Source organism: Ranitomeya imitator, chromosome 3, assembly GCF_032444005.1.
Source record: "Ranitomeya imitator isolate aRanImi1 chromosome 3, aRanImi1.pri, whole genome shotgun sequence".
Classification (NCBI taxonomy): Eukaryota; Metazoa; Chordata; class Amphibia; order Anura; family Dendrobatidae; genus Ranitomeya; species Ranitomeya imitator.
Window position 1 is genome coordinate 478,349,555 of NC_091284.1, and position 17,635 is coordinate 478,367,189.

Sequence of the window (17,635 nt, forward strand, 5' to 3'; positions counted from 1 at the left end):
AGGGGCTCTCCAATCGTGACATGGGCTCCGATCTCAATTCCAGCAAATCTTGCATTGAAAAGTCAAATGGCGCTCCTTCCCTTCCGAGCTCTGCCATGTGCCCAAACAGTGGTTTACCCCCACATATGGGGTATCGGCGTACTCAGGACAAATTGTACAACGAATTTTGTGGTCCAATTTCTCCTGTTACCCTTGGTAAAATGAAACAAATTGGACCTGAAGTAAAAATTTTGTGAAAAAAAAGTTAAATGTTCAATTTTTTTAAACATTCAAAAAATTCCTGTGAAGCACCTGAAGGGTTAATAAACTTTTTGAATGTGGTTTTGAGTACCTTGAGGGGTGCAGTTTTTAGAATGGTGTCACTTTTGGGCATTTTCTGTCATATAGACCCCTCAAAGTCACTTCAAGTGTGAGGAGGTCCGTAAAAAAATGGTTTTGCAAATTTTGTTGCAAAAATGAGAAATCGCTGGTCAACTTTTAACCCTTATAACGTCCTAACAAAAAAAAGTTATGTTTCCAAAATTGTGCTGATGTAAAGCAGACATGTGGGAAATGTTGTTTATTAACTATATTATGTGATATAACTCTCTAATTTAAGGGCATAAAAACTAAGAGTTTGAAAATTGCTAAATTTTCATAATTTCCGACAAATTTTTGTTTTTTTCACAAATAAATGCAAGTCATATCGAAGAAGTTTTACCACTATCATGAAGTACAATATGTCACGAGAAAACAGTGTCAGAATCACCAGGATCCGTTGAAGCGTTTCAGAGTTATGACCTCATAAAGTGACAGTGGTCAGAATTGTAAAAATTGGCCCTGTCACTTAGGTGAAAACAGGCTTTGGGGTTAAGGGGTTAACCTTTATGCAGGATTATATGGGGCATATTTTAATATCGAGCATCTTATGGGGCCGATCATAAACTTTATGGAGCATTATATGGGGCTCCTGATTCAATATGGATATTCAAAAACACTTAACCTACTGATGTCTCAATTAATTTTACTTTTATTGGTATCTATTTTTACTTTTGACATTTACCGGTAGCTGCTGCATTTCCCGCCCTGGGCTTATACTCGAGTCATTAAGTTTTCCCAGTTTTTTGTTGCAAAATTAGTGGGGTCGGCTTATACTAGAGTATATACGGTATTAGGCACAGTAGAATTTCTAAACATTTGATATGTTTTAAAGAACTGAAAATGCTCATTTGTGGAATTTTCAGCATTAGGAGGTCATTCACTGAACTAAAAGCTATTTAACTCCCAAACATCCTAACAGGCCAAGTTACATGTTAACACAGGAACCCTTCTTTGATATCATCTTCACAATTCTTGCATCCATTGAACTTGTGAGTTTTTGGAGAGTTTCTGCTTGTATTTCTTTGCATGAAGTCAGAATAGCCTCCCAGAGATGCTGTTTCGATGTGAACTGCCTCCCACCCTCATAGATCTTTTGCTTGATGATACTCCAAAGGTTCTCTATAGGGTTGAGGTCAGGGGAAGATGGTGGCCACACCATGAGTTTATCTCCTTTTATGCCCATAGCAGCCAATGATTCAGAGGTATTCTTTGCAGCATGAGATGGGGCATTGTCATGCATGAAGAGGATTTTGCTCCTGAAGGCATGTTTCTGCTTTTTTCTACCATGGAAGAAAGTTGTCAGTCAGAAACTCTATATGCTTTGCAGAGGTCATTTTGACACCTTCAGGAACCTTAAAGGGCCCCTACCAGCTGTTTCCCCAAAACATGACTCCTCCACCTCCTTGCTGACGTCGCAGCCTTGTTGGGACATGGTGGCCATCCACTACTCAATCCATCTGGACCATCCAGGGTTGCTCGACACTCATCAGTAAACAAGACTGTTTGAAAATTAGTCTTCATGTATGTCTGGGCCCACTGCAACCGTTTCTGCTTGTGAACACTGTTTAGGGGTGGCCGAATAGTAGGTTTATGCACCACAGCAAGCCTTTGAAGGATCCTACACCTTGAGGTTCGAGGGACTCCAGAGGCACCAGCAGCTTCAAATATCTGTTTGCTGCTTTGTAATGGTATTTTGGCAGCTGCTCTCTTAATCCAATGAATTTGTCTGGCAGAAACCTTCCTCATTATGCCTTTACCATCACGAACATGTCTGTGCTCAGAATCAGCCACAAATCTCTTAACAGTACAATGATCACTCTTAATTTTTCGTGAGATATCTAATGTTTTCATCCTTTGACCAAGGCATTGCACTATTTAACGCTTTTCAGCAGCAGAGAGATCCTTTTTATTTCCCATATTGCTTGAAACCTGTGGCCTGCTTAATAATGTGGAACTTCATTTTTAAGTAGTTTTCCTTTAATTAGAATCACCTGGAAAACTAATAATCACATGTGTTTAAGATTGATTTCAGTGATCCATTGAGCCCTGAGACACAATACCATCCATGAGTTTATTTGAAAAACAAAACAAATCTTAATGATACTTAAATCCAATTTGCATAATAATTTGGAACACCGTGTAGTATAAAGGTACCGTCACACTTAGCGACGCTGCAGCGATACCGACAACGATCCGGATCGCTGCAGCGTCGCTGTTTGGTCGCTGGAGAGCTGTCACACAGACAGCTCTCCAGCGACCAACGATCCCGAGGTCCCCGGTAACCAGGGTAAACATCGGGTAACTAAGCGCAGGGCCGCGCTTAGTAACCCGATGTTTACCCTGGTTACCAGCGTAAAAAAACAAACAGTACATACTTACATTCAGCTGTCTGTCCCTTGCCGTCTGGTTCCTGCACTGACTGCTGGCCGTAAAGTGAAAGTGAAAGCACAGCACAGCGGTGAGTCACACAGCGGTGACTCACCGCTGTGCTGTGCTTTCACTTTCACTTTACGGCCAGCAGTCAGTGCAGGAACCAGACGGCAAGGGACAGACAGCTGAATGTAAGTATGTACTGTTTGTTTTTTACGCTGGTAACCAGGGTAAACATCGGGTTACTAAGCGCGGCCCTGCGCTTAGTTACCCGATGTTTACCCTGGTTACCAGTGAAGACATCGCTGAATCGGTGTCACACACGCCGATTCAGCGATGTCTACGGGGAGTCCAGCGACGAAATAAAGTTCTGGACTTTCTTCCCCGACCAGCGATCTCCCAGCAGGGGCCTGATCGCTGCTGCCTGTCACACTGGACAATATCGCTAGCGAGGACGCTGCAACGTCACGGATCGCTAGCGATATCGTCTAGTGTGACAGTACCTTAAGAGATTGCCTTTAATATAATTGTCACATTTGCACTAATGATTCACTGTAGTTAATTACCAAATTTTCCACTGAAATATTATTGTTATTACCTTGTAGCAAGGCCACCACATTGGAGAGAAGCTACGGGCCTGCGTGGATTGCTTATGGTCACTCATTTGCAGTGGAGAGTGAACATGACCAGGCAATGGCTGCCTATTTCACAGCAGCACAACTGATGAAGGGGTATGTTGTGTGATGTAGATTTCATTTCTATATAATTTTCCTTCAAAACTATCTTGATTTTTTGCAATGGAAAAAATGTTTCTTGATTTGAAAACTTTTAGGATAAGACAGCCACAGTTTATACATCTATAAACCTATTCAACCCCTTCACGACATGCGCCATACATGTACACCACATGTCATGTCTCCCCCTTTGATTTGGGCTCCGGTGCTGAGCCCACATCTTTCCTGACACGTCGGCTGTTTTGAACAGCCGACATGTGCCACTAACAGCCACGGGTGGAATCGCAATCCAACTGTGGCTGTTAACCTGTTAAATGCCGCTGTCAATCTCTTACCGGAAGCCCGCTGGAAATTCCGACCATCGGTGACCCCATTACGTGATCGTGGGTCACCGATGGGTTGGCATGACAACCAGAGGTCTCCAGCAGACCTCTATGGTTGTCATAGCCGGATTGCTATGAACGCTACCCGGTGGTCGGCGCTCATAGCAAGTGTGCATTTCTGCCTCACACATGCGATCTGATCATCGCCTGTATGTAGCACAGGCGATCGGACAACTGCAGCTTCTAGTCTCCCATGCAGACTATTGAAGCATGCAAAAAGTAAAGAAAAATAAATAAAAGTTCAAATCACCCCCCTTCGCCCCATTCAAAATAAAACAATAAAAAAATCAAACCTACACATATTTGGTATCGCCGCGTTCACAATCGCCCGATCTATCAAGCTATAAAAATAATTAATCCGATCAGTAAATGACGTAATGAATAAAAAAAGACAAAACCCCAGAATGATGTTTTTTTGGTCATCGCAACATTGAATTAAAATGCAATAATGAGCGATCAAAAGATCGTGTTTGCACCAAAATAGTATAATTAAAAACGTCAGCTCGACACGCAAGAAATAAGTCCCCACCTGGCACCAGATCTTGAAAAATGGAGACACTACGAGTCTCGGAATATGATGCAGTTTGTTACAAACTTTGGATTTTTTTTCACCACTTAAATAAAAAAGAACCTAGACATGTTTGGTGTCTGAGCTCAATTTTTTTTTTACCAATTTCAAATACACGGTATGGTAAAACAGCGGAAAACAGAAATGCAAAAAGGAAAAAGGGCTCCGTCGTGATGGGGTTAATGGGGATTCCAGTAATCTGGAACAAGGTGGTTTTCCTTCTTTCCCATATAACAAAGGATACCCATGCATGCGAGACCCAGCCACTCGTAACTTGGGGTCAGTACGAAGTCTCATCAGTTAAACCGTTACTGTTTTAGATATTTCTTATCCATTAAAACAGTTTGTCAGAAATGTTTGTTTTTTATGTGGAAGCCCCTTCTAGACTTCTTATTTTCTTGAACTTGTTTTTAGATGTCATTTGCCAATGTTGTATATTGGACTGGAGTATGGGCTCACGAATAATTCAAAGTTAGCAGAACGATTTTTCAGCCAAGCATTGAGTATCGCACCAGAAGATCCATTTGTTATGCATGAAGTTGGCGTGGTGGCATTTCAAAATGGAGAGTAAGTCTGAGCGTTTCTACTCGCCTTTCTTACTGTCACTTTTTATTGTACTTATGGATCCGCAATTCTGTTTCTTCCTTTCAGCTGGAAAACTGCTGAGAAATGGTTTCTGGAAGCACTTGAAAAAATTAGAGCAATTGGCAATGAGGTAAAACTATTTTGACAGTCCTATAACACATTCATGCTGATTGAATGTCTGCACAGGCATTTCGACGAGCACCGATTTTAGTAAGATTATTTTTTTGCCTTTATTTTCTAGGTTACAGTTGATAAATGGGAACCTTTGCTGAACAACTTGGGTCATGTCCGTAGAAAACTCAAGTAAGTAAATGCAGAAACTGCTTTGACTGCCTGTGGTGGTTGTCTCCATGTCTGAAGGAAAATTTCAGCGCAGAAACGGTGCTATGGCTAACACACGTGCTCTTCGCTAGAGGCGCCAAGTGTGGTTAACCAGATGTTGTATCCGTGAAAAAAAAAACGGTTGCAACACATGCGTACGTCTCAATGATGCCTTACTGTCATCAGGATTCTGTCCCCGAAATTTTCTTTGGAAATCAGACATCCTATGCAAAAAGCAAGGGTAATGTGACATATCAGAAATGACAAGACCAAGATTCCGTAGACATCCATTCCTAAAGGATACAGGGATTAAAAAAATACATGCTATTGTCTTAAAGAAGCCTTTACATTCTGAGCCCATTTCCACCATGTTGTCGACACACACATTTCCAATCGTCAATTAGATTTATTGTTAACACTGTGAATATAAAATTGTTTTCTCTGAATTGTTTTTTCTTCTTACATGTAGAAAGTATGAAGATGCATTGGAATATCATCGCCAGGCCCTGGTTCTAATACCCCAAAATGCTTCAACTTATTCTGCCATTGGGTACATTCATAGTTTAATGGGAAACTTTGAAAGTGCAATTGATTACTTTCATACGGTAAGATGTAGAAATCACTCCAAGTGCTGGCAGCAAGGTAGCTAATGCTGTGAACCTTCTGTGCTCCTCTTATCTGAGTGCTGATCTCACTGTAGCTCCATTCACCTCAATCACTTGAAAAATCTGTTGGAACCCTTTTAATAAACTTTTGACATTAATTTTAAGCTATTAAGATGATAAAAAGAATTATGACAGATTCTTTATTGAGAAACTATTGCCTACTTTCCACTTTTCCTTTAATGGACTGTCGCAGTCAAGTGCCTGTCTTCTGTATGTCTTCCTTGTAAAAATACACATCTACTGAAATGCAATGTCAGGATGTTTGTGGCTTCACCTGGCAGATTCAGCTCCAACGTCTTAATGTTTGTCAATGCTGTGGATGCTTTTTGGTCATATAAAGTTATTGGTTACATCAAGAAATCATTTATGGCTCCAGACATGAGTAGCCGTATATCTGGTCTTCTCCTGCAATTGTCTTTGACCTTTGAACTTGTCTAAAGCTAGTTAGGAACAGTCGCGAATGTGCTAATCAGGTAGGATTTTTTCTTTACGTTAAAGGCATTGTCTAATACTTAAATTATTTTTTTATGCAAAAAGAGTTTTAAAATAATAAATAGGGGCATGCTCACCCTTTCAGCAATCCCAGCAATCCCACGGATCCAACCCAGGCGGCTCCTGAGGCTGCTGTTTCCTTCTCCCTGCCACCTGAACCTGCCATCCGCAGCTCAAATCTGTCTTGCAGCAGTCCTAACTACCTGTACTGCATTATTTCAGCTACTTTGTACATCACAAAGAATTACAGATTTGCTGGGTGTACAATTATAAAAAAATTACAAATCCATCTTACTAAAAAGTAGAAAATGAATGGTCTCTGAATGTGGCAACATCATAATAAAAATGAGAGCTCTTGGAATGCATAGATGGAAATAATGGTAGCTCAGTCTAGAAGGTCCCAAATAGGCTCATTCATAAGAGGTAAAGGTTTGTTCGTTTGACACTTTCAGTAACAAATTTGGCAGATCACCGCTATTCAGGTATCCATTTTTTGTGAAGGTTGATTCTTCCATATGAAACTCCTAAAACCACAGATACAGAAGTGCAATTTCAGGATTTTATTTTGGAGATTTTTTTTTTTTTTCATAAATCCCAAAGTTAAAAGAATATAACCCTTTCAATGTCCAGACTAAAGGCTCTGTTTGTGAGAAGTCTTAATTTCTGGGATTTTCTCAGGGCAAACATTGATGACATGTTGCTAGAATATGCATGTGATAACGTTGGCAGGGGTGCAACTGTTAAAACTCCCATTGATTTGCTACAACCAAGTGGCATTAGCAATTGCTGCTCTAATTTTTGTCTTTACAATCTCTTGCTAAAGCCAGGTAGAGCCACCCGGAGACAAAGAGGCACAGTATGGGTCTGATCGGTTGGCCCGGACCTTGACGCCTTGTGCTAGTGACACACCATCAATGTCTTTTAGAAGTTCTAAGGGGGATTGATTCTCCTTATGTAGATTGCAAAGCTGGCAGATGGAGACTTATGAGCCATGCAGTGCTTCTCTGGGAAATTAAATATGTAAATAGCCTCTTCAAGACTAAATCTCTAGTGCCCTATCAACCCTTTGACGAGCGTTGCATCAGCATGGCACTCTCCAAGGAGAAACATTCCCATTTAGATGAGATGTCAGAGGCCTCTCACCTAGCCAAATCAGATCTCGTGCTTTGCAGTAGTGCCAAGAGAACATCCCAAAACACTACTGCAAATGAGTGTCTGGTTTTGCTTCTTATCCTATGTCATGTGACAAGGCTCATTAACGGGTCCATATTGACTTTTTGTCTTGCTACCCTGATAGGTGGGAGTAGAGTTTGATTGCTCTTCCTCTCGGAGGATGCTATTTGCCTGTTATCGGACACCCTATTTAAGCTACAATTGTGCTTGTTGTTTAAAACCAGTAATACACAGTACATTTTTGAGAATACAAGGCTAATGCTTGTGAAGTCGTATGTGACATTTCTTGATCTTTTAAATGTGAATTTTTCCCCAGGCACTTGGATTAAGACGAGACGATACATTTTCTGTTACAATGCTTGGACACTGCATAGAAATGTACATTGGTGATTCAGAAGCATACATTGGTAAGCTGCACCAAATAAAATCACTGCTTAAGCAGTAGTAGTTATAAATATAAGATTTACAGATGCATCTTACCTGTATATTTTTGTTTCTTTTTTTTCCGTCTGCTGGGTTCTTTAAAGGGAACCTGTCACCCCATTTTTGGCCTATAAGCTACGGCCACCGCCATCAGTGGCTTATCTACGGCATTCTGTAATGCTGTAGATCAGCCCCCGATGTATCCTGAAAGATAAGAAAAACAGGTTATATTATACTCACCCAGGGGTGGTCCTGATGCGGTCCGGCGCCTCCCATCTTCATCAGATGTCGTCTTCTTCTTTGCTTCCTGCCACGGCTCCGGCGCAGGCGTACTTTGTCTGCCCTGTTGAGGGCAGGGTAAAGTACTGCAGTGCGCAGGGACTGGGCCTCTCTGACCTTTCCCAGTGCCTGCGCACTGCAGTACTCTGCTCTGCCCTCAACAGGGCAAAGTACGCCTGCGCCGAAGCCTCAGCAGGAAGAAAAGAAGAGGATGACATCGTATTAAGATGGGAGGTGCCGGACCCGGACAGCGACGCCCATCGGACCAGACTGCACCGGGACCTCCCCTGGGTAAGTATAATCTAACTTGTTTTTCTTATCTTTCAGGTTACATCGGGGGCTTTTCTACAGCATTACAGAATGGGGTGACAGAGTCCCTTTAAGATGTTTTCCCACCAAATAGATTAGGTCATAAATATATTACATAAAATCTGGGACTGCCAAAGGCCCCTGTGTGATTGGAGCAGTGGTAAGCATGTGTGACCAATGCTCTCTTCATTTTTCATGGGTTTATTGAAGTGCTCGTAATCACCACAGCCATGAAAATCATGATTGAGCGATGGTCACACATGCAGACTGCTGAACCATCGGTCTTCAAATCGGTGGGCCAGTGGTTAAAACCTACCCCCACCAGGGATCATACATTTATTACTTATCCAGTGGCTAAGTGACAAATGCAAATAGTGAGACTACCCTCTTAAATTTACATTTTGTTTCTCTAAGTTTGCGGGATCTTCTGAGCTTGATGTCAGTTAAAGTATTTACCGTGAGCCTTCTATATACCTTTCATAGCTGATGTGCCATATGGATCATCTTGATTTCTGCTAATATGGTTCCTTTAACCCCCTCTCGCTGTGGCCATTTTCTGTGTTTTTTTTTTCTTCCATGAGTAAAAACTATTTTCGCATCCCCATAGACGTATGAAGGCTTGTTTTTTTTTTTTTGTGGAACAAGTTGTACTTTTGAATGACAACATTCATTTTCTGTGATGCACTGGAAAGCAGGAAAAACAATTCCAAGTGTGTTGAAATTGTAAAAAAAAAAAACCCACGGAATTTCACAATTCTTTTTTTTATTTTTTATTTACCATGTCCACTATAAAGTAAAACTGACCAGACAATATGATTCTCCAGGTCAGTATGAGTACCCCGATAAAAAACCTGCATAGGTTCGTGGGTTTTTTTTTCTGTTTTTTTTTTTTAAATGTTGTGAAAAAATGTTCAAAAATTCATAAAAAAAAGTTTGTCGCCATTTTTCAAAACCCATAACACATTCAATTTCTATATACCGTATTTTTCAGATTATAAGACGCTCCGGGTTATAAGACACACCCCAAATTTAGAGAAAAAAAAAAAGAAAAAAATATTTTTTAATAAAATGGCGGTGCTTCTTATATTCCTTGCATCTAATTGCTTACCAGGGGTGGTGGCTGCGGTGAAGCGAGGTCCCAGCGTCGCTGCTGGAGGAGGCAGGAGTGGGGTGATGCTACAATTCGCAGGCTGGGATGAGGGGGTATTCTGATGTACGGCACGCTGCTGCAGGGGTATCCGGTGCTGCTGAAATCTCATCTCTCAAGATTTTGATCCCAAGATTACCATCTGCGTATGCGCCGTTCCCGGCGGCTGCCATATTCCCGGAGACCACAGCACATGGAACCGTGGAAGTGCCGCAAAATGTCGGCAGAGCCCTGGGCAGCGCCGGACACCCACGCAGCACCGCTGAGCACCGGAGGCCCCACGCAGCACAGGCCAACAACCGCCGGACACCCCCTCATCCCAGCCTGCAGCCATGATCTCAGTAAGGCATGTTCCATAAGACTCACCCCCATTTTTCCCCCAAGTTTGGGGGGAAAAAAGTGCGTCTTACAAAGCGTAAATACGGTAGTACCCTGAGGATAGAGAATATAAAAGGGACAACACCGCTCAGGATTTAAGCGCAATATTAAAAATATCACAAATAAAAGTGCAAGGCTGATGTACTCACCAAACTGAGGTTGAAGGAACAGCGTATTGGCCCGGGGGGAGTGTCCCAAACCAAGGTCCTAGTTTGGGATGTATATTTTACCTGATGATGGTTTTTTTACGCCGAAACGTGTTTTTTCCTTGAGATGTATGTTTTACCTGAAGGCTTTTTTTTTAAGCCGAAACGTGTTGTTTTTACATGGTACATTTCAGAATAAATTTTTTTTTAAATAAGCCAATCTATCACATGTCACAATCTTCGGGAGCGCCGGCACCAGACTGGATTTCTGTTTCTTTTTACATTCAATTTCTGTGGTCTGTGGCCAGGTGAGGGCTTATTTTTTGCTCCCTGATCTGACGTTTCTACTGATACCATGTTGAGGTTGATACAATGTTTTGATTGCCTCATCAACGTAATTCTGGCATTTTGAATTTTTCTCATTACACCGTTTACCATTTGGGTTCCTTTATTTTATATTTTGATATTTCTGACTTTTACAAATGCCACAATACCAAATATGTGCATTTTGGTTTTTTTATTGTTTTATTTTTAATGGGGCAAAAGGGGGGTAACTTGAGCTTTTGTGGGTTTGTTTTTTTTTTTTTTTTCAGATTGAATTTTTTTTTTACTGTATTTAACCCCTATACGACATTGGGCGCAATAATACGTCGGACTCCCTCCCATTGATGTGGGCTCTGGGCCCACATCTTTCCCAGCACATGTCAGATGTTTTCAACAGCTGATATGTGCCTCTAACAGCCGTTTGGTGGAATAGCGATCCACCCGCAGCTGTTAACTAGTTAAGTGCCGGTGTCAATCTCTGACAGCGGCAATTAATTTGTGCTTCCGGCAAGCACGCCGGAATTCCCGCCAATCCGTGACCCCGTCACATGATTGTGGGTCACCGATGGGTTGGCATGACAACCAGAGGTCTCCAGCAGACTCTATGGTTGTCATAGCAAGTTTGCTATGAGCACCGCACGGTGGTCGGCGCTCGCAGCAAGTGAGCATTTCTGCTGCATACAGGAGATCTGATCATTGCCTGTATGTAGCAGAGCCGATCGGACAACTGCAGCTTCTAGTCTCCCAGTTGGTTTTAAAAATATAAAAAAAAATAATATAAAAGTTCAAATCACCCTCTTTCTCCCCATTCACAATAAAGCAATTAAAAAAAAAATCAAACATACACATATTTGGTATCACCACTTTCAGAATATCCCGATCTATCAATATAAAAAAATATAAAAAAAAGAATTAACCTGATCGCTAAATGGTGTAGCTAGAAAAAAGTCAAAACGCCAGAATTACGTTTTTTTGGTTGTCGCTACATTGCAATAAAATGCAATAATGGGAGATCAAAAGATCGTATCGACACCAAAATGGCATCAATAAAAACGTCAGCTCAGTGAGCAAAAAATAAGCCCTCACCTAGCCAATAATCACGAAAATGGAGATGCTACAGGTCTCGGAAAATGGCCCTTATTTTTTTTTTTTTTTTTTTTAACAAAGTTTGGATTTTTTTTCACCACGTAAATAAAAAACCTAGACATGTTTGGTATCTGTGAACTCGTATTAACCTGGAGAATCATAATGGCACGTCAGTTTTATCATTTAGTGAACACCACACTTGGAATTTTTTTCCCGTTTTACGAATACACGATTGGTTAAAACCAATGGTGTCGTTCAAAAGTACAACTTGTCATGCAAAAAACAAGCCCTCACATGGCCATTGTGACCGAAAAATTAAAGTTATGGTTCTGGGAAGAACGGGAACAAAAACTGAAAATGGCCCAGGAGTTAATGGGTTGATATTCCTCTTTGGGGACTTGAAGCTGTGATTGTCTGATCGCTTGTGCTATACATAGCAGTGCATCAGCACTGCTATGTATAGAGAAAATCGCGAACCCCTATGAACGCCATACACAGGAAGAACATCATGACAACCCATCAACGCCATAATCACATCACTGGGGCGCTGATGGGCTCAAATTCGTTATTTGCCAGGAAAGATGCAGGGTTGGCGTTCGAGCCAGCATCAAAGTCAGAGAGCCAGCATATGATGTATCAGTATGTCATATGTCTGTACTGGTACTGAGTGTTCCAACCTATAAAAATTGTGGCTAACTGAACATAAAGTATTTGTAAAGTGTTGCAGAATATTTTGTTGCTAAAAAAAAATATTATTATTAAATACTAGGTTTCATAAGGTAATTAATAATTCAATAGAAGCCCTAGTGCCCCTATCTACTGGAGCCTTTCCGGTCATGGGTGTCTGCCATTCTGCTTCCAGTCTTAGGCTGCCGTCACACTAGCAGTATTTGGTCAGTATTTTACCTCAGTATTTGTAAGCCAAAACCAGGAGAGGAACAATTAGAGGAAAAGTATAATAGAAACATATGCACCACTTCGGCATTTATCACCCACTCCTGGTTTTGATAGTGTGACGGCCTGCCATATTGAAATTGATATCTGGTCTGCAGGCGGGATGTTATAGCACAGGAGATGCTGATCAGATTGATATACATTTTTTTTTTGGGGGGGGGGGGGGGGGGAGAAATTGTATGTTAAACTTGTATTTTAATTATTGAAATCCTTGGTGTTTGTATACATAGGAGTCCAGTGGACGGTCCTACTCTGTGATCCATAGTATGCATAGATAGCTGTCAATCATTGAATAGGAGCGGCCAATGGACTCTTGGAACAAACACCAGAGATTTCAATTAAGAAAATACAAGTTATCCTAGGGTCACACGAGTGGTCCAGTTTTCATTCTGAAAAGTGGGATGTTTTTTTTTCTCACTTGTTATCCGTGTGCTGTCCATATGCAATCCATATTTTTACTCAGCAGCCATTGACTATTTACAGGACCATTTACAGTTTTCTATGCTTCAGAATTGTAATGTAGCCATAAAGATCGGATGCTGTGCCTCCACATGGCATCCCATTTTTTTTCCTCGCACCTATTTGATTTCAGAGTGAAATCGCAGTATGATGATTTTTTTTCGCACACAAAATTGGTCATCAATCCTGCCTCATTGAATAACATTGGTCCGAGTTCTATCCAATAAACAATTGTCTTGCAATAGTCCCATTTATATGGTGGTGTGTACGATACCTTACACTGACTATATTCCCACAAATTTATATATATCGTTCTCCTCAACTTCTCCTTTTGTATAGCATCCAGAGATCTGAGTGAAAGTACAACATGGCATGTTCCCTTTAACTAGCACACCACGAACCTGGAGCAATTAGGAATATGTTATTGTTTGACATTCATTTAGCCGTGATTTAATATGCTGGAAAACACCTTTTAATTAAACCTACATTTTCCATGATGCCTTTGCATAAGGGGTAGGGATTACGCTGCATTCCTCTGAGTCCTATGTTAGGGCAGCAGGGAAAGTCTGTGCTATATGACCACTGTTTGCTGGATACAGTTCAGAGTCTGTGTAGTCCTATGATAACCCGTTTCCACTGTCCCCTGCTTTTGATAAGTTTCTACCTGTCAGCTTTAATTAAATTCGGGAGAGAAGAGGTAGTAATGTGATGCAACATCTCTGAGGGCCACAGCTAACCATTGTCTGGGCTCATCTACTATGTCTTTGCACTCATACACAGAAATGAACAAAGACTGTAGGGCTTGGGAAGAGGGGAGTGTGACTGCTTCAGAGTTGCCAGGGAAATCTGATAGTTGGTGCTGTCATCCTTTAGTTCACGGGAATTCGTCCGCACAGTAGAAACTGCCTACGTGTTAATGCATCATGGGATTAAACCAATCAGGCTGTGGGAATATATGCTGAGGAGTTAGAACTTTATATTCAAAGGACATGATCTGGGTATCCCTTTAAATATCTACTGTTACTTTTTTTAGGAACAGAGATTAAAGACAAGTTAAGATGTTATGACTTTGACGTCCACACAATGAAAACCTTGAAGAACATCATTTCACCTCCTTGGGAAGGGAGAGAATTTGATCTTGAGCGCCAGTCCCTTGATGAAAGTGGGATCATGGCCTTGGAGACATCTCATTTGCTACCTAAATCATCTGATGCCAGATCACCAGTGGAAGAAGCTCTTGAGATTGAGATGAATGAAAGTGATATGATGCTGGAGACTTCAATGTCCGACCACAGCTCATGAGCAGCAGGGCACCGAGGCTGACTGTACTCCTTCGTACTGTTTTGCACCGTGAAATCTAGATATTTGATGTGAATTGGCACACCGCCTGAACTGGGAAAGAAGCGCTTGCTTCCTCACAGAAGTGCCAGAGAAGCATGAACTGCTAGTTTCCCTTGTTGGAAACTGTTTAATGGTATCCAGAGGTTTTACATTTTTAGCGTTGTAACATGTATTTCACCTATTTCTTTTTTAACATTGTACTGTGGACTGCCTTGTATTACACTGATATATAACTAATCACATATGAAAGAGAAATCTTTTAATATGTTACAGAGGAAAGAGCATTTGTTGTCCACTCTGGTTTGATAATGTGAAATTGTTTTACTCTAAAATGTACAACTTGCACCATATTTTTCTTCAGTGTCTACAATAAATGCTTAGATGGACAAAACCTTTTTATTATTTTTTTTTTTTTACTTATTAAATATATCACCGCAGCTAAGTTGTTTTTGGTGGTTTTTACACTTTTCTGCCTGACGGTGAATTACTTTCCCCTTTCTCAAGACTTTTACACTTTTTGTATTGTATTAGAAGTCTTTTCACAAGAATATGGCTGCGGAGATCCATTGGCAATAGTATTGGTGAGGATTTGTACGGAGTATGAAGTTGTTGCAATACATCTTATTAGAGAAATCTGCCTTTTTTTCCCTCTTTCTGGACTGATCATTCATTCTCAAAATTCTAAATTCACAGGTAAAATCTGTATTTGGTGAAAATAGATTTTCCAATTGCTGTCAAAAGATATGGCAGTTAGTGCTCATAAAGTTCTATGGAGAACAGTAGCTGTCATTTCAAGAGAAAAGAAGCAGAATTTCAGGTGTCTGCCTCTAGCTCCTCCATCTCCCCATAGAATTTTAAAAGCACCAACTGCCATCTCCTGTCTCTGTTATGGGAAATTCTGTCACTTAATACAGATTTGAGAGTGAAAGATTAGTCCAGGAGGAGAAAGTAGCACATTTCTCTGAAAAGAAATATTATAAAAGGTGCTTATATTTCTGTCAATTTACAAAATAAAGAGTAATTGTTTTAATTTTTAGGTGAAGTTTCACTTTCAGTAAAACACAAGCACCTGGGAAACCTTTGTCTTCCCTGCTATGTACAGTGCTTTGATTCCTAATGACAAAAAACAGTAGTGGTGGACAATACTGCCTGTGCAGCTACACAGGTGCCAAAGGGAGCCCCAATGTCTGCCACAATAAGAATACGGAACAGCAGTTGTTGGGGAGGCTATCGAGAATGCTTTTTAGGCAGGTTATCTATGGTGCTTGTTCACACTTACTAGAGCCACTGTAGATTTTTTTTGTCTGGATTTTGGGCTGCTATCCGAGTATCTAGGACTTGCTCGAATATTATGTCAGAGTCCCCTCGGATGCTTGTCTTTCGGCTGTTAGACAGCTGCAACACATTCGGGGATTGCTGGACAAACAGGTAATCCTCGCATGGGTTGCTGCTGTCTAACAGAAGCACTTCGGCAACATCATTGATGGAGAACTTTCTGATGCCTTACTGGTTTCCATTAAGGAAGGAGGACCTGTGATCACATTGCAAACCTGAGGTGGAATATAGGTGAAGGTGAAAGGTGAAGGTATCCAGAATAAGCTCTACCTGTGTTTCATTGATTATATCCAGGCTTTTGATTGCACTAAGCACAATAAGCTTTGGAAAGCACTGAGGGAAGCATTAGTCACAGTTCACCTGATTGTTAATCAAGTCACCCGATGATGATGAAGAAGCTACAGTGAGATCCAGATATAGAGATACAGAATGGATCACAATCACAAAGGGCACAGGATAAGGACCTTTTTTTTTTTTTTTAATCAAAATTATATCCAGAAGTAATCAAGTGGAAGCTGGACTTGATGTAGATGATTCAAGAGTTACAAATAGTTGGAAGAAACATCAGCTATTAAAGATATGCTGGAGAAACAACCCTGCTGGCAGACAGTGTCAAGAACCTGAAGAAACTGATCCTGAAGGTGAAAGATAGCAAGAAGAATGGATTTTACCTGAACATCAAGAAGACTATCACAACTTCCACCAACCAAGTACCCATAAAGATCAACAATTAAGAAATAAATTGTCCACAGCATTGTTTTTCTTGGGCCCCTCATTAATCAATCAAAATGATGGTTTGACGGCAGCAGTCAAGCGTCAATTAGCACTGGAGCATTCAGCCGTAGTAAGCATGGACCAAACATGGAAGTGTAAGGATATCTCCGTCACCATCAAACAAAAACTGATCATTGTAAATGTGTTCCCAACTGCAACACATGACTGTGAGATGTGGACATTCATGAAAGCATACAGACAAATGTATGCCATGAATCCCATCAACAACTAGGATCACCAACAAAGATGTTGTTGATCATATAAAGCCAGAATTGTCCCTAGAAGGCAAGATCACCAGACAAACTGACTTTAGACCTGTGAAGAGGGCAAATTCATTAGTAAAGGAGATACTACTTGGAATAGTCAGTGGTAAAAGGAAACGGGAGATCATTGACCCATTGGCTAAATGCCATCTGAATGACATGTGAATGAGCATCAAGCAATTGGAAGAAGCTGTGGAAAACAGGAGCATGGCAAGAAGTGGCCTACAGACTATCTAAGGGTATGTTTCCATGTTCAGGAAACGCTGCGTGTTTGACGCTGCCTTGAGCCGCAGCGTCAAACACGCAGCGTCCAGATGTTACAGCATAGTGGAGGGGATTTCATGAAATCCCATCTCCACTATGCATTAAAAGACGCATGCGGCAGACCCGCGGAAACGGACATGCGGCGCGTCTTTTCAGAACGCAACATGTCCTTACAATGCTCAAACAACGCAGGTGACCTCAGGTGCAGATTTGGTGCAGATTTTACCTGTGTAAAATCCTGACCAAATCCTGATGCAATCCTGAACATGGACAAATACACTTAGGCCAGGTTCACACTGCGTTAGCAGCAGCACATACGCTAACGGGCTGCTGTTAGCGCAAGTGCCGACGTTTAATAGCGCTAGCGCAGATAGAGCATCTGCTAGCTCTATCTGCGCTAGCAGTGACGGACCCGGAAACGCTGCAGCCCGCGTCTCCGGGTCCTTCACTCAATGACGGAACATCCCTAGCTCACGCCCATTGTGGGTGTGCGCTAGCGATG

General features: G+C 41.3%; 1 protein-coding gene across 2 annotated transcripts in view; it reads left to right on the forward strand.

Annotated features, from left to right (window-relative positions):
• The window catches only part of CDC16 (cell division cycle 16), a 42,352-nt gene extending 27,418 nt beyond the window's left edge, over positions 1-14,934 (forward strand). For both annotated transcript variants that reach the window (XM_069757533.1, XM_069757534.1), the window contains exons 12-18: positions 3,336-3,461; positions 4,830-4,982; positions 5,067-5,130; positions 5,242-5,303; positions 5,791-5,926; positions 7,968-8,058; positions 14,190-14,934. In XM_069757533.1, the coding sequence (XP_069613634.1) occupies positions 3,336-3,461; positions 4,830-4,982; positions 5,067-5,130; positions 5,242-5,303; positions 5,791-5,926; positions 7,968-8,058; positions 14,190-14,458 (901 nt within the window). In that variant the 3' untranslated portion in view covers positions 14,459-14,934. The remainder of the gene's footprint in view (positions 1-3,335; positions 3,462-4,829; positions 4,983-5,066; positions 5,131-5,241; positions 5,304-5,790; positions 5,927-7,967; positions 8,059-14,189) is intronic.
• The last annotated feature ends 2,701 nt before the right edge of the window (positions 14,935-17,635 follow it).